At 48.3% G+C, this 17,773-nt stretch overlaps 1 protein-coding gene across 5 annotated transcripts in view; it reads left to right on the top strand.

Annotated features, from left to right (window-relative positions):
- The window catches only part of LOC149344107 (ATP-dependent translocase ABCB1-like), a 42,961-nt gene extending 27,140 nt beyond the window's left edge, over positions 1 to 15,821 (top strand). For 3 of the 5 annotated variants that reach the window (XM_089546150.1, XM_089546151.1, XM_089546149.1), the window contains 5 exons: positions 1,710 to 1,775; positions 4,274 to 4,440; positions 8,121 to 8,181; positions 11,371 to 11,534; positions 15,465 to 15,821. In XM_089546150.1, coding sequence (XP_089402276.1) covers positions 4,322 to 4,440; positions 8,121 to 8,181; positions 11,371 to 11,534; positions 15,465 to 15,696 — 576 coding nt within the window. In that variant the 5' untranslated portion in view covers positions 1,710 to 1,775; positions 4,274 to 4,321 and the 3' untranslated portion in view covers positions 15,697 to 15,821. The remainder of the gene's footprint in view (positions 1 to 1,709; positions 1,776 to 4,273; positions 4,441 to 8,120; positions 8,182 to 11,370; positions 11,535 to 15,464) is intronic. The other 2 variants (XM_089546152.1, XM_089546148.1) reach the window with 1 other exon arrangement.
- Positions 15,822 to 17,773: the final 1,952 nt, after the last annotated feature.

The raw sequence follows: 17,773 nt of genomic DNA, 5'->3' as shown, positions 1-17,773 counted from the left end.
CAACGTGCGTAAAGGAGAACGCGCTCTAGGCCGCCTGCCACGAATCGCCAATAAAAGATTTGGGATGCGCAGTGACACATTATTGTTACTTTCCAAAGCTTATGTAAGACCTATACTTGAATTTGGTTGCATTTTGTTCTCTGTTAGCGCAAACTACAAGGTTCAACCCTTAATCTTACTGGAAAGGCGTGCTCTATGTCTCTGCCTTGGTCTCCCAAAATCAGTTTCAAACGCCCTGCTTTATCTCGAAGCCAGTGTGCCCGATTTAATTTCCCGCTTTCAAATACGGTGCGAACTTTCCTCAGGTCGTTGGACCCGATGACTAATGTCAGTACTCCTATTTTTGTGTCTCAGCAGGCCTTATTTTTTAACCATCATTGGTCACGATATCAAATGCCACAAATTACCTTAACGCAGATACTTTTAACCCCGATTGGTGTTGATCTCAGTTCTTTGCAGTGGGTTGACGACACGCCGGCAGCAATGGAATTCCATTTTGACCACATCTTCCCACCTCATGCGAAACACATGCCCACAAACATTTTAAACGGCATTCTTTCTGGTCATATAGCGGAATTCCCCCATCATGTGGTGCTTTCTACTGATGCCTCCGTCAGCTGCCAAAAAGCTGCAGTTGGCATCTTTTCGCAGGATTTGGCATGGAGCTATTCTGTCCGCATCCCAGATTATATCCCCATATGCTTTGCAGAATTTTTGGCTCTTGGAATGGCCCTGCACAAAATTCCGTGTCATGTATCTCACGTTATTATCCTGGCTGATTGTTTGTCAGTTTTAGTCTCCCTTGAATCTTCCCAAAATGATTTTTTGTGCCACTTTCTGCGATTTTTTGTCCCGTCCACTTTAAAGGAGGTCCGTTTTGTCTGGGTTCCTGGTCATGCAGGCATTCATTCCAACGAGGTGGCTGATTATTTAGCAAGGTCAGCTCTTGACGGGCCAGTAACGCATCCCGTCCCGAATTTCAGTCTGCTGGCGATCTCCAGGTTTCAGCGGTTCCAACACATATCAGCCAGGTTACGCGATCCCTTACTAAATACTACTGATTATCAGCACTTAGCGTATAAATGGAACGTCCGTTCGTGTAAAAGCTGGCAGTGTGAGGTGTCAATGACGCGACTGCGGTGCAGGATTCCCAGTTTAAATTTATACCTATGCAGATGTGGGTGGTCACCGACAAACCTATGTGACTCATGCGGGGACGTTGAATCTGTGGATCATTTCCTTCTCTACTGTCCAAAGTTCGCACTTCAGAGAAAGATTTACCTGGAGGTCCCTCTCTCCAGGTTAGGGCTCCCTTTATCTCTGCCAGTGTTGTTATCGATCGGACGGAGCGCCAAAAGATTTGCATTGGGCTCAATTTGTGGGGATGTCCATGATTACATAATTGCAACTGGTAGGTTGATTTGCTAACTTTTTTAAAAGTCTTGGAGTTTTTTTTATTATTATTATTATTCTCGCCAAAATGTTCTTTGTTATTTCACTGCGTATATTCGTCTGCCGTTTTTCATGAATATATTTTTCAAAATTCACGTTTGGCTCCGATATTTTGTCGTAATCCTATGGAAATTTCCTTATTTATACCACTATACCTTGGCCAATCCCCCACCGTGGGTTTGTGGCATTATAAAGAGGTGAAGAAGAAGAAGAAGAAGAAGACCGCCTCACGCGCAGTCTTTGTTCGATTCTCGCAGCATTAGGCCACGGTCTTCCCTGTCTCGCCGCAGCGTATCGTTCCTGTCCGCTGGCACTTCCTGAAGGTGAGTCCGAATATCTGCACTAGCCAGCCTCCGGGTGTAGCTGACTGAAAGGAGCTCTTCAGTCTCAGCTAACGAGTATAGCCCCCGACGCTTCCTTGTAACAGCGCATCTTGAGCTATGCAGGATGATCTCTTTTAATTGCTAATTTTCACTCTTGCCGCCGCTTTATCACGTCTAGATTTCGGCAGGATAAGTCACTGGATGAGCTGTTCTGTTTTTTCACTGTATTTTGTCTAAGGATTCATGCGTTGTTTTGCACCGTGCCTACCTACTGCTCGCATTGTTCCTTCAAGTAACTGGTTCATGCACCGCGTCAGGGCAGTGTGCTTGAAGGCGTGTCTCGAGGTAAATGTGAGCTAACTAAAAAAGTTGAATTTCTTTGGAGGAGAAATTCTAGAGGCCCGTGTACTGTGCGATGTCAGTGCACGTTAAAGAACCCCAGGTGGTCGAAATTTCCGGAGCCCTCCACTACGGCGTCTCTCATAGCCTTAGTCGCTTTGGGACGTTAAACCCCATAAACCAAACCAAACCTAAAAAAGTTTCTTTATTTTTCTACTATCCGCCTTAAAATCTCCGCAGTCTTCACAGTGTATTTCTACTGAACAGGAGGTTTGGTGGCCTGAGTTATTTCTTGAATTTGTCCTGTCTGCCGCCAGTTTCTTACTACTCTTGTCATTGGTTCCTTCGTTTGTTTGTCTGTTTCTCCTCTGTTCCCCTGTTTAGCTCGTCGGCCTCAAGTTATTTTCATCTCAAGGCTCTCCAAATGCTTTTAACAACATTACTACCATGTGCGGGCGCATGCCGTGATGGAATAGACTTCAGAAATTATAAAGAACTTTCTGTATGAGCGTGCCTCCAGTATATACAGGCTAAAGCGCTGTCGCGTAGCAGTTTGATGTTATTGTGGAGCACAATGCTGTGATGCGCGCGGAATCTTGATGCCGCACTTTCAAGCTGCATTATGTAACACTAGCCGTTCATCCAGAATTTTCACTCTGCGGCATGCAAGGATCCCTGCTTCATGTGTCGCGGCTCATGCTGCTGTGGCACCACGAGGACAGGGACGGAGACAGAGTGACGACAACACAAGGGCTCAGTATGAATTCGTACCAACTCGCCCAATTCTCAACCCTTTTGAACTGTCGCGGTTCCTTCACCATGCTTGCTTAATGCGGTATGAGGCGAGGTTGATCTCACGAAGGGAAGAAACTGTTTAGCATCGCCAATTCTTTTGCACAGCTCTGAGTCCTGACAGCACATCAACGTTAGTGGAGTCAGAGGATTGGGACGTTGACTTGATGTCCTGAAAGACAAGACGGAGTGCTTGGCTTTTCGTTCTGAATGCACAAGGTTCGAGCACATGAACGGCGGACTGAACAGTTAACCAGGACGCCTGTTTTGACGCACGTGCCTCTGGCCGTCGTTGTTGTCGAAAAGAGTCCCAGCCATCCGTGCTCTGGACTCTGCTAAATGAGCACCTGTTTTTACTTATACACGCCGCAAATTCGTGATGTAAATTAAATTAAGCGCACCCTAGACAACAGGCGAAGTGATTCAACCTACTCGCTCCAGGCGATCCTCCCCAACCTGCTCGCGTTCATAAGCCAGGCAACCGGTGCTACAGCGAACAGACAATCTCAACCCGACTTCTGGTGAGTCCACTGGCCGAAGGTTTTGGAACTTGAACGTGAAAAATTCTGGCTTATGCAACGTTTTCTCCCAAGTTGCTGCTCCAGCAGTGTAGCGGACGCGCTCTGATACGTCGTCGCGGTGCAAGCGGGTGATCAGTGCTCCTTATTCGTGAAATCGGGCTTGTGTGACCGTTTTTTGTTATGCTAGGGGCTGAAATCACATCGAACCGGATGACCACGGTGGTATATACACGAGTTACCGTCTATTATTTTCAGATCACGATCATATCCACTTCATCAAACAATACTAAACGCAGGAAGCGATGCATTTCAAGCTTTCTTGGTCAAAATCGTTGAATATTGGAATATAATCGGGTACTTTTATGTAAATATTGAAGGTAATCGTCCGTTTGTTTCAATTCCTACCGAAATCGTTCTTTTAGTTTTTCCATCGCTCGCATTGAGCTCTCTAGGTTACAATAAAAAAGCAATGAAGAACGTTTTTGATTATAGCGAGAACGTTAGCAGCAAAAAAACTCCAGCCTGCCGAAGACACATGCGGATATATTGATTGTTATAGCAAAACCTTACAATATACGAAAAAATTCAGTTCATAAACTTTTTCCACTTGACAAGTGCATAACTGCTGGGCATGGAAAGGAAACAATAAACCTTCATATTGGAAAAACGGCAACTGACCGTAAGGTGGAACTAATTAATCTTTAATTTACACGCAGCTGAACTCGCGAAACTGGACTGCGAAAAATTTCACTTCAGATTGCTGTCACATCGTTATTTGCGCTTTTAATTTACTCAAGCGCCTAAACTACAGCGCCACCTATAGGATCTCATTTTTTTCTTACCCAGCGACCTCCGCCCCTTGACGTCGCAACCGCAGCAGCAGCAGCAGCAACCATGGAGCCGGCGACGGACACCACGGCCGCTCCAGACACGAACAGCACCAGCGCAGCCGCGGGGGGATCGACCACGGGCGAGGTCCCGTCGGTAGATGCGGGAGCTGCCATGGAAGCAGAGTGAGACCACCTTCTCTCTTTCTTCTTTTTAATTTTTTTCAGCTGCGTGCTTCGCTCAGATCTCGGTGAACCCTAACTGTTCCCGCTACCACGGAGCGTTTGACTCGCGTGACGTTCTTCGAAAAGGCGCGATTCTTACTTCAGAAGTGCCTTCTAGCGACCAGCTTCAACCTCCATCCCTTCTTAAACAGAGCGCTTCAGGTGTCCGCGATAGCTAGACAGTGTCCACGCCTTTGCTTTCCCTGTAACCTCCTGGTTACTCGCTTCACATCAGATTTGATTAATGCCCGACGAATACGAATGTGCAGGCGCTAAGCTAAAGGTCCCAACTTCAGCGTTAGTCAAACGAAAAATTTTCTTTTGAGGGAATGAATTACGCAGTAGCTGTTTTAGCGGAAATTTTTGAACGGGCCTCCAAAGCGCCGCCTCTTTATCCCTTCCTTCTTTCACTCCCTTTCTAATCCCTTCGCTCAGGGTGTGGTTGAGATGTCCAAAACGTCCCGGTAGCTCAACGGTGAGGGCGCTCGGCTACCGAGCCGTAATTCCCCGTTTCGAATCCAGCCGTTGCGGCGGCGTTTCGATAGAGGCGAAACGCAAAAGGCGCCTTAGTTCTGTGCGATGTCAGTCCACTCTAAATATCCTACAAGTAGCCTAAGCACAAGCGGTTCCTTTCTGCAACAGGTGAAACACGCTGTGACCTCATTTTCGGGTTCCCTTCTGTGTACGGCTACTGGCCCCACTGGCGGCAGATCAAATCCTAGCTGCCTCTGCGGTGTGCGAGTTCAGTCCACATGAGGTATCCTCTGGGGGTAGTAATTAATCCGGTGCACTCCACTGCGGCACCTCTTTCTCTCAAACTTCTGTGACTCCCTCCTTTATTCATTCTCTCACGGTGCACTTCAGGTGTTCATCGTGTCGACGCAGTTACGGCGCCTCTCCTTTCCTCTAAACCTATTTCCGGTGCCTATATGATGTCTCCTTTGCCCAGACCCGGTTGCAGTTTATAAAGGCGCCCTAAGAAGTTTTCTCTCCACGCCGCTTTGAAGCAGAGAGAGGGAGAGGTAAAAAACTTTATCCTAAAAGGAGTGAGGGGCGAACCCATATCGGGCGAACACAGTATACCAAAACAGGGACATGGACTTGGCCTCGAGCAAAATTTAGAATAGCAGTTTTAGTCAGTTAAAATGTATCAGACTTCCCTGCGGGTGATGGCAATTGCGATAACGGCTTCCGCTGCAGCGTCTGGGAAGGTGTCTCGGGGGACAGGTACTGGGAGGATGGAGGATGAAGAGTCCACCACCGCTGCTGCCGCTTCATCAGCCGTGCAGGCAGCCTCCACCCATACGGCGTCCGGCTCGGTGGTCGTGGTCGTGGTGAAAAGCTTTTATTTACAGGTCTAAAAAAACTAAATTATGCAGCAGCACTAGTCACGACGTCCTCTGTCGAGGTCAGCAGCCAAAGTTCGAGGTTCGGCTCGGTGCTGTACAAAGCAGCCTCCCACTGCTGCTGTCGGTTGAGGTGCCTATGGCGAGGGTAGGGGGGGGGGGGGGGCATTTGTCCTGGGCAGGAGAATAGAATATGAGGGTAGTTGGCTCTTAGGCTGTCACTTGTGCGGCAGGCCGGCGAGTACGCTCCGAGGTGGAGGAGGGCAAGACGTGCGGGAGGGAGAAAGGTGTGGGCCTGAAGGTGGCGCCACAAGCGTTGGTGGTGCTGGGAAAGGGATTTGCGCGGAGGGATCAAAGTGAGACGAGAGAGGCTGTAGTGTAAAGTAATATCATGGTACGTGAGGAGCCCTTCGCGCGTGTCCACTTCCGGCGGGGGCGGGCTTGCTCGGTCCGTCGAATCGCGAGCGATATAATTAGCCGCCTCGTTGCCAGGGTGCGGGCACCCAGGTGATTTGGATGGGGCGAGAGGGGATGGTGTCGGGGATGGTGTCGGAACGTGGCACCCGATGGCCGGGGGTGCCACCCGTCCAGCCGAGTAGTTGTAGACCACAGGCTTGGAGTCACTGAAAATGTGTTCTGCGCAGGTCTGCGAGATGGAAAGGGCAATAGCCGCATCCTCGGCGTCTACAGTGGTCGAAGTGTAAACTGAGGCAGTAAGAATGAGTTGGAGAGAGTTGTCAATGACTGCAAGGGTGTGGGCTGGGTAGAGGGTGTACGAGGCGGCATCCACATAAGCCACGGAAGGTTTCCGTCCGTACTCACGCCAGAGCGCGGAGGCTCGCGCTGCTCTGCGGGAGAGGTGATGTTCAGGATGCATATTCTTAGGCAGGAGATGAATGGTTAGGAGGGAGGAGACATGGGAAGGGGTGGGCAGTGAGGTGGGAAGGGTGATAAGTGGGGAGAGCTTAAGGGTGGAGAGAAGTGCGCGACCCGGACGGGTGCGGTAGAGACGGAGGAGCTGCGCCGTACAATGGGCCTCGGTCAGCTCCGTAAACGAGTTGTGACCACCCATGGACAATAGCCAAGCCGTCACGTGGACCTATGTACGTGTCTCTTTAATCCCCAAGCCCGGTAAGCCTCTTGCCCTAGAACACCTCCGGCTTGGAGCCGGGCGCTCGATGGAGTGCCTTCGCACGGGCTCTGCGGTGCTGCTCATGGTGAGACGAGTACTTATTCCTCGGGTGCAGTTTCATGAAGAGTTCGAAGGATGAAGGGTTCGAAGGATGGCGAGGAGGGTTGTGTCGTTGGTCGATATTCTGATTCGAGGGAGTCAAGGATATACCGGCCTGTGGAGGCTTGCGTGAGCTTGATGTATTGGGCTTGTCGGTGGGCCTGCACAAGTTCCCCGATCGTGTTGTCGAAACTCAGGCCTAGTAATCGTTCTGCGGTGTGCTGAGGGGAAGATGAAGTGTTACCTTAAATTCCTGGCGGATCAAGGCATCCAAAGCATTTAGGTCACGTTTGGATACTTGTAGGCATGAGGTAGTGTACAGCACACTGCTGAGGACGAAGGCATGAATGAGGCGGCAGAGTTTATGCTCCTTCATGTCTCTATGATGGCCCGAAAGCCTGCGGTTGAGATGCGCTATCGTGCCTACAACCTTCTTTTTCTCGAGGGTGCTGGTGCTTTTTCCACTGTACTCAATGTGCACGGCCAGTACGTGGAGGTTGTCAACCTCCGGTACCAGGTCCCCATTCAGTTCAGCGGCAATGGGGGAGCGAAGGGAGCGGCGGTTGTTAGGCCGAATGAGGAGCAGTTCAGATGCGGAGCAAGACAGTCCGATGTTCCGTCCGTAATTTTGTGTAAGTGGGGGCTGATTCTAGTAAGGTGTTGTCTATGCCGCCGTCACTGCTGTGGGTAGTCTACTGCGTGAGGTCGTCGGCATAAAGAGTCCGCTTAAGGTAGGGAATAGTTGCCAGTTTTCGGGCGAGGGGGATGAGGGTGATGTTAAACAGGAAAGGGAAAGAACGGACCCTTGAAGGGTGCCGATATGCTGAAGCGTGTACGAGGAAGTAGAGAGAGGGCCGAAGTGTATCTCAGCCGTGCGGTCAGTGAAGAATTCTTGAATGTAGGTGTACGTGCGCGCACCCACATTACATGGGGATAGGGCAGTCATGATCGCCTGATGAGTCGAACTCCGTCACCATTGTTTGTTTTGTGCACTAACTAAATTCTTACAAAGTGATGCAGTGAACCAGAACTTTCCCTTTTGTTTTTTCTGCACTTTGTTGTAGGAAGGAGAAGGCAACCAGCAAATTCGAAGAAGAAGCGGAGCCGGCCTCCTTCCTGCAGCTGGTGAGCGTGAGTCGAGGAGGCTGCTGTGCTTTGCTTTAAGCGCTGCCTTTTCCTTGGTGATATCATCATCATCATTCATTGTCCCCGAACGGCCCTGGGTTGGGCATTGCACAAGGCGGGGGGGGGGGGGGGGGGTGATAACGAGTAAACTATGCACGTGGTCATCAAATTATACAGCGAAATAAAAAGCAGAGAAGCACTGTTCCACTGACTTAACCTACGCGCGCGTGCACACACACACACGCGCACACGCACAGACGTACGCACGCACGCACGCACACACACACACAGTGAGTGAATTTCTTTGCTCTTGATTTTACTTACAAAAAAACGTTTTTGGGTGGTTAAATTAAGCAATTTCTTTCTGCTCGTTTGTATTTGTAGAGAAATTGCAGAGAAGCCGTTGTTGCCATACAGAGTTTATATGCAGACCTATAAAAAACAAATAAAGGAGCAAAAATATATATTTTTGTTTTTTCCGATAACTGCAGCCAGTTCAGGGGCTGCAGTTATGGAAAATGGCGCGACAAATGTAGGACACGAGCTGAGATTTCGCACTGCGTTTCGTGGTCGCTCGCGTTGGCGTTGTTAGCAGGGGGCGTAAGTGTTAAAGAAGGCGTCGGAGGAAGACACTGTATACCAATATGAGTAAGCCAAGCTGCTGCTTCAGGTCGCCATTAGTTTCCTGTCTCAGCTTTGGATTAACACTCCTTTATATTCATTCTGTGAAAAAACTGCAAAGCATAGACAAATCCGCGTTTTCTTACTGTGTCCAAGCCGGTCATCTATTGACAAGCACGTGCAATCTTGACATCACGACTCGCCAGGCTGGGCTTCTTGAGGGGGTTCCCGTCACAAACAAGCATGTTTTCTAATCCGTTCCTTCACGTAAGTGCCGGTCGTCCCTTAAGAGCAATCGCATGATGGACGCGATCATCAGGCCAAGGCGTAGCCGAACTAGGGACAGCAGGAGTGGTAGAAACAGTTTTGGGAGAAACAGGACAGTTTTGCTTCCAGTCTCCTGGCTTTGTTTATTCCTAATCCTTGCTATCCGAAGAGCACAAAAAATGCAGCCTGCTTTCTCAGTTCGCATCCACCATGGTCGCGTGTCCTTTGCAGTGGCTCCGGGACTTTGAATTACGTGAAACGCTACCCGTGAGCCAAATCAGTGTTTAGGCCATGTGATAGTCGTACAAGTTATATTTACAAATTGCATGCAGAATACCGGTCGACAGTGCGCTTACACAGCGTTAAAGCGCTCTGTGGCAGTACATCAAGAGTTTGCACAACTCAGCAATGTTTAGCAAGTATGAGTAGACTTCTCTGGTCGTGTGAGCCCTGTCAGGAGCGCATCCTTTAGCTGTTCCTTCATGCAAAATATCAGAGGGGAAAAATTCAGTTCGACTTCGCACTACAATATAGGGGACCATTTACGTTCTTTATCCTTTCGCAGACTGTCAAAAATAGCTAACTGTCAGCGAATGACTTCAGCTTTCCATCTCCTCAAAATAATACACTAGTAAGCAGCGAAGCGTCGCTTTTATTCAGATGTGCAATGCTGCTTACTCACCGTTATTGGCTGCATATGCAGCCACTGGTGAGGTCCGGTCGCCAGCAGCGTTATCCTACTTAGTGAAGGAATTTCTTATTTCCCGGTTTCGTTCGGCTATGCCGACATTCGAAAGAGAAAGAATGCAAAGCCTTTGAGCTGCTGTTTCAAAATTATTCCAGAAGCAGAAAGAGACCCAAGTTGACGCAGAACGCACTTGATATTCGCTCCAAGTGTTGTGACAAACGGTGCAAATAAACAAATAAACATCCTCGCGGCATCCAGGTTCCTCTGTCATCGCTATGATGCCTTCAACTAAGCGCCTGTCTCGCGGTTGACAGCTCGCCTTCCGGTATTCGGCACATGTGAAACTCTGTGTTGGACCAATTACTTTTGCGGGAATGAATACTCTGACATACGCATTGCAGTCACGTTGCTGACCAGCACCATAGGTCGTAAAACGGGCGTTCAGGTAAAGACAATCTGCTTAAGGGCAGCAAACCACAGCATACTTTTCAAGACTCCCGGTACTCTCTTGCACCTCTCCTACTACGCGTGACTGTAGCGGTGGATTGGTGCATACATACCTGCTGCGAAAAATGATAACCCTAAACTGCGTCCTCGTTTGAAAAATAGTGGTGTGACATCAAACGAATATGCCAAAGGCTGAACACACATGGTCTTGCATGTCTAGAAACATGTGCGGCTGATATGAGACGCACAGCACTGGGAATGGGGTCTGACGTACCGAGCAGCGCTTTATTGTGAGTACGATGGTGTACTAGTGTACTATTAGCTAATCGCTTGGAAGACTTACGGACTATGGTTAATTTTTGTGGAGACAAAGAACATTGTCTTAGCTTCATGTTTAGCGAAATTAATTGAGATGTGAAGATTTTCAATGCCTGCACTGACGAGGTGCTTACAACACAAGGCCATCGATACCCACACGGGGGTAACAATAAAAATAAAACATCAGTGCTGGTGGCAAAATCTGTGAAAATAGATGAAAGCGTGCTAGAAAGTTGACCGATTTGAGAAATAACTACTCAGTTCGCCACCGAGCATGAAAAAAGCTAGCTCCACCTGCGACGTCCGGAGTGTTAAATACGCCTGAAACAAAGAAGTCACTGCTAGGTGAAGCACTCTCCCATAAAAAGATGCCCGTTACCATTGTGCATATTTCCGCATAAAGCGACTAAAATGGTTAGGTCAGCACATACCTTGTCCGTGGTTTTTCCACACTTGCTTCAATAGGTGCCTCAAAGCGGCGCTGAGCGGAGAGCATGCCTTGTGATCACCGAATACTTAACATAGAGATTTAGGACCCATAAACAAGTAATTTCGGGCTGCAGAGGCACCGACACACTGCTGTAATATTACTGGAGAGGGCAACGTGTTTTGGCTACACAGGCTAATACGCCGTGCAAGATATTTTTCAGGAGCTGTACTCTCATTTCAAACTGAGAATTGGCGTCCTTCCTTCGATTCTGCACAATCTTCGCGCTCACATTGAGCTTCGCCTTATTTCTGCTATATTTCCACTTATATTTGCCCTCAGCATTATAATCACTGCATAAACTTGCCATTCCAAACTGCGCAAAGCTCCTGTTTAGATCTTGGTGTTTTCGACCCTGCAGTTCAAGTACTCGTCGTTCAAGGACCACGCCTTCACAGCCATCGGGTGCGCGGTGGCAGTGGTCACGGGCTGCTCCCTTCCCACCCTGGTCGTGCTCATGGGACACCTGCTGCGCAAGTTCATCGTCTTCCAGTCAGTCGAGGCGGAGCTCTGCGGAAACCAGAGGTGCGTACAATTGATCCCCGCTCCGCGCCCTTCGGGGAGCCCTTGTACCACTCGACATTGCAAGATTTTAACGCCCGCCTGTAACCCACTCAGCAGGGTGCAGCTAAATACGTTTTGACAACGTGCGCAACTTTCCTTCACTTGCATGAAGCTAAACCGCCAGTTTCGCATGTCGCATTAGTGGGAGGTGCACTACTACTTGTGAGGTTGAAGCCCCGGCCCACCTTTCAAGATTCAAGACGAGTTCGCCAGCTCAATCCCAGCCACTAGAGATGCATTTGATCGCCGCGAAAATCACATATCCGGGCGCTCAGATTTAGGTGCTTGTTATGGAATCCGAGGTTGCTGAAATTAGTGAGGAGACCCTGAAAACATGTGCCTTGAAGCCCAAAGAGTGGCCTTAGCAACTGAAATTTATTCATTTAATTTATTTTCTTTCTTTTCCTCTGAAGCTACTGACGCCGATGTTTGTGTGAATATTGTCACCAGTAACGGAGCATAAGTTTGACATCACAAACAAATGGTAGCGCATTTAGCGCTAGTTACATCGTCATGTAGAATAAAACCATGTGAACGAATATTTCTCCCTGCCCTCTAAAAGTAACTATACGCAAAAATTCTCATTCACGACAGCTGATTTTGTATGCCTCGCAGCAAATCTGTTCTTCACTTCTACTGTCACTCTGGTGCCGACTGCACTGTGTTCTTTTCTGGAACTGCCTTCAGAAAGCCCTGTTATGATTTACCTTTCGCATTTTGGTGGTTCATGGCTTGTGCTTTTAATCATGCTACATTACATTCAGAGGATTCTGATTTTGCATTTCTCAGGTATCTTCCATTCCAACATATCACCGTTTTAACCCAGTGTTTGGTGCGTGATAGGCGTCGCTGCTTAGGCGCCATAAAATCCAACACTACGCACCCAGATATTAAGAAGACTTACTTATTTCTGGTTGTTGTGTTTGGCTTTATCATCTCATCTCGAGCAAAGATAGGCGGTGGGGCAAATTTGCAGTGAGTAAGTACCTAACATTGAATCCAGACTGTGTTAGAACGGCAGGACTGCACGTCGTGCGGTGGACGCCCCAACGTGTGTATGCGAACGCTTCAATGCCACCTTGCGCACGTGGTACGCCCTTTTCAGGCAGCCATTAAGGTCATTACCTAACCACGCGGATACTTGGCAGATTAATCGACTGTACAGGCTTTCGAGACGCACTGTGATATACAATCTGCTTCACGTAAATCGAGGCGCATACTTCAAGGTATTCATGTCCTATTAGTACGTAATTACTTTTGGCTACTTGAATTCGAAAAACTCTATACAGGTGAAACTTTCTTTTAAGATGTTGCAGAGCGCGACGAGAACTCCCTTTGGCAGCATCTTTAAAATGCAAATTAGTCGCAAAGCGGAAACAGCTGTGAACAATATGCATACAAATCAATATGCTTATGACGTCACCGCCTCCCCTGAAGGTACAGTTCTTACTAGTGGGCACTTAATTGCGGCCGCCGCGGCTGGAATGACATACATAGGGACCACACTCTCGCTATCGGCGTCAGTCAGTCGTGACCAGGTGGGCCGCTGACAGCGTTTTTGGCGCTTTTAGAAAGTTTTTGGGTAGCTAAGGACACTGGGCGTGAGGGCTATTGCATAAGTATGATGAGTATTGGTTACTCCTTTTGCCAAATGATAGTGCACCGACTACGTAGTGAAATATTTGTTTTTTCTCTCTCTTGTCCAGCTTTTGAGCGTTTCGTTTAATTATGTGCCCCTTGTCCTTCTTCTCTTCTCGCTTGTCGGTGGCGTTGCATAGCAACACCGTCCAGACTTTCGGGGTCATAATGCTCACTCCGTGACGTCACGAGGTAAAGGCAGGTTCGCGAAACAGACTCGATGATGCCCGTTGTTATATGGAGGCGACCATGGCAGAGGGAAGCACGTGTTGGCAGGTCTGACAGGGGAAGGGAAGTGGTTATAAATGTACCCTACAACAAAAGGCGCGTTCGTGGATTAATCCCACTCAAGCCATACGACGATCTTGAGTGCGCAAATTTGAGCGCTTCCCTTCTTGCGCACATGGCGGCGTTGCGCACTCGGCACCGTCTCGTGACGTCACGCAGCGAGAACTGTGGCCTTGAAAGCCTACCTGGTGTTGCGCATAGCATTCTATTTCTATTCTCTGCCTCACATCTATTCCCCTCCTCTCTCCTTTTATGGAGCAAGCAAGCGTCGTGTCTCTTCTGTTGGGAGTTACCTCCCTCTTTTCGTTTTCTTCTGCGTGACCAGCCAACGTAAAATGTGTCGTTAGCCTAAACTCTAGACGTCCATGCAGTGCTGTGTTCGGTGACATCTTGTTCTGACACAGTGGTATGAAGCCACAACCACGTGGCCAAGTGACCCACGAAGACTGTTTTCTCTAGGGCTCATGTTCAAGACAGCGAGAGCGCCCCTCCAAAAAATGGTCTATGGCGGTTTAACGTCCCAAAGCAATCAGGCTATGAGGGACGCCATAGTGAAAGGCTCCGGAAATTCAAACCACCTGGGGTTGATTAACGTCCACTGACATCGCACAATCACGAGCATAAGCTGCACTAAACTTTGTAAAAATTATCTATAGACAGTCTATAGACTTTGCCTTCCTGTGAATATTACTTTTTGCCTTTTCATAGTCTCTACAGTGTGTACAGACAAAAGTATATGAAAAGTGTATGGCCATAAATCTATAGATTGCCTACACATAGCCTATAGGATTTGTATTGCCAGCGGAATATTCTCTAGGATTTGTCCAGAGACAGTGTATGGATTTTACACAGAAGGCTATGGACTACATAAAGAAATTTTTTTTTGTAAGGGTGGCCTGTAACCTCACAGCTCGCTCTATATGCTTCTGCAGCAGTACCAGAGAAAATTGTTCCCGATTGCAGCACACAAAATAAAACTTTTCTACTGCGTTGCTTACGCGCTGAGCGGACACATTTCTTTGTGAAGCTCGTGGGTCCTTCTGTTCAAAAATTTCGCACGAATTTTCCATAAATGCGTCTCGTGTAACATCATCATTCATTCAGTGCATTCGCCTAAACGGAATTCATTTTGCTAGTTCAAGGCTGCAATCATAGACTGCTAGAGTTTAGTGCTTTACACGGCTGTGCTATTTATATCGGGGATACCAACCCTCATTGCACACAGCGCGAAGCGTTCCTTTGTGCCGCTTTTCCTTCTATCCACATTATCTGACTTATGAACATCGCCTTTTAGTTTTAAACCATTTCTGACATCACCGGCTTTGGCCTTCATTTACTTAGACGTCGCGATCAGAAACCTTCCTGCATGCATGGCTTCCTTTGAAAAGACAGCATGGACCGAATATTTCCCTGACGAGATGCGGAGGAAAATTTCTACTTCAACGTAGTAGCGCAAGTGAATCACCTGAAAACTATACGAGAATGGGCTGGAGTTTGTGCGTCATCCGCGGTTACTGCTATCGTGCAACTAGGTAACAAGATAGCCTTGTACTAAATTCGTTCATAGGAGCACGCATCAAGTAAACTTTTCCTCCCGTCTCAACTAAAAACTGAACGAGACATCGTTGTGGGCAGCGCTGTGCGGACAGCGAGCGTGGCTATGCTTTCTTCGTCGTTCCGTACGCAAGTTGTGCTTGCGAAACCCGCCTGAAAGGCAGAGGTTGGACCCTAGCGTATGCATGCAAGGGCGCGTTTGGAACCCCTATGTTCTGGTTACTATAAGCATAAGAAGGCTGAAGGGAGCAATTTGTCTGCTGAACACTGCTGCTGTCCGAGCGAAAAGCCATATCTGTCCAAGTAATCGGATTTTATACTCAGCTTATAAGCATCATATTGTGTGAAAAGAAGCGTCATTCGAATACGTGGCGCCAATGCCAATGGTCTCGTTCGGGTTGGGGAGAGCAGGCTGACGATCGGCCGGTTCCAGAGCGAGGCGAAGCTCATCGCGGGCTACATGGCCCTGGTCGGCCTGGCCATGCTGCTCAGCAACGTCATCATCGTGGGCAGCCTCGGCATGTCGGCCACCAAGCAGTCCTTCCGCATCCGCCACTACTTCATGCGCGCCATGCTGCACCAGGAGGTCGGGTGGTTCGACACCCACACCGCAGGGGACTTCGCCGGTCGCATCACGGCGTGAGTCAATGCTATTCGAGCCCACACGCCTTACAGTACAGACACCACTACGTCGCAAGAAACCGGTTTACTAGGCACATGATTGCGTTCTCTGAAATGTACAGTTTCCCAATAAATGGCGTGATTTTACTGGCATTTCGTTTTATTGGGGGGGGGGGGGGGGGGGGGGGGTTGGCTCGCGTCACCTTGGCCAGGGCCACCTTGTTTTAACAGTAGAAATTTTGTGATAGTGGATAGAAGAGTTCAAACCTCCAGCTGCCATCGGTTCTGTAGCGGAGTAAAGTAATGATTTTATTTTGATTTTTTAAGCCTTACAGCTCTTCACGATCTTCTCTGGTTATGTGTCACCTTTGAAGATGGATTTTGCGATGGTTCTGTACCGAAATTGCTGTTTAAAAAGCACTAGGACTAGCTGCTAGCTGAAACCGGAAGTTTTGAGTTTGAGTATTGTACACTACAGAGAATAGAATTCCATGCCACTAGCGGTATGCCGTACTTATCGATGCCTTGTAAGCACCTACGATAGCTCTTTCAGAGTCACTGTTGCAATGTGCATGCTCTAAACGGGAGTACTGAACTGTAAAGCATGTCACAATCGTCTACACAGCCGTAGCAATCCCCCAAAGTTGCCTTGTGCTGCAAAATACGAAGCAGTTGGAGCTGAAAACAGCCTCCTTGCATACCATGCCACTCTTCAATGGGACTGTCATGGAGACATGCTTTGACATAGCCCCCAGCCGGTTTTCATGGTAGATAAGGGATTTGTAGGCGGAAGCACTTCGATACACACAAGATTACATATCTTTTACTGTGCACACGCTCTCATTGACTCGTTGGCAACGCGACATTGAGCTGAGCCACTGCGTGAACACAAGATTTACATACATTAAGAGACTATATTCCTCAGGCTTATACTGATAAGCAAGCTTGCCTCTGCATACTGTCCTACGCTTTAGCTTCTTCAGACTGCGCAGCTCTTACCGCTAATTGCATTCAACCTTAAACAGCAGGCATAAATTCTACTTTCTACTCCTGCATGTCAGAGTCTGCTGGAAATGTGTCGTTTGTGATGAAATGAAAATCGCGCACGTCTTTGTTCAATTCATCGAGGACAAATGCCAAGAGTTAGGTGTACTAGATACCCTTCCCGATATTGCCCCAATACATTATCCACTGCCGCCGTGCTGGTAAACCACTGCACAGCCTCGGGCTTAGCTGAAAGTCCGGGCCGGGTGCAGCATTGCTTTGCCGGGCTTGGACCGGGTGCGGGCTTTGGCTTGCAGGTCCTGGCCGGGCTCAGGCTTGTAGCTGACGGGCCTGGGACGGACTCGGGCTTGTGTAGTGAAGGAAACTTCGACCTTACACCCGTGTATATTTTCTCATTGGGTTAACAAACGGCCGGCCAAGACATTTGTGCCAGTTTTCAAGTATTTCCAGAGCGCGAGCTCCTTGGTTGATATGTTGGTTATTATGTCATGCGGCACTGCATGCATTAAAAAAAATGAACACAATGCAGAAAACTCAATATTTCAAACAAAAAGCACATGTATCACTCTGTTTTCCTTACTCATTTGCTCTGTTTTCAATGCTCAGGTTCTAAAGCACTGCAAGTCTTATCGACTAACTACTTTCGCTTGCCGCCATCTTAGCTATGGGAGAAACGCTATGTATGATGGTAGAAGCATACATACGGTGTTAAAGGCCTACTTGACCGAAACTTTACTTCGGCTAATTTTGCGCTCGATATATTGTGCATGTTATTAACAATATTTATATTTAATATTAGGGATGTGAAGCGTCTAGAATTTTAGTTAGAAGCGTTCAAAAACCTCTGTAGCAGACGACGCAGTCCCCTAGCGGTGTGCTGGATAACTAACAAACCTGACCGGAAATGACGCACACTTGAGACATCGGCATCGCCGGCTCGCCAGTTTCAGGCGTTCTGAAGTGCGTGCGCGCCCCTTGTAAGCTCTTCTTCTGGCGCGTTTCTGGCTGTTTTCACCGCGAAGCTCGATAGTCTTCGAGAAAAATAAACTGCTGGCATCATGTCGACGAAGTTCATGGCCGCGGAAGGGAATACG

Source organism: Amblyomma mixtum, chromosome 5, assembly GCF_055824585.1.
Source record: "Amblyomma mixtum isolate Tamu chromosome 5, ASM5582458v1, whole genome shotgun sequence".
In the NCBI taxonomy this organism is placed as follows: Eukaryota; Metazoa; Arthropoda; class Arachnida; order Ixodida; family Ixodidae; genus Amblyomma; species Amblyomma mixtum.
The sequence above is the reverse complement of the archived record's forward strand: the minus strand, read 5'-3'. Positions and strand labels throughout refer to the sequence as shown.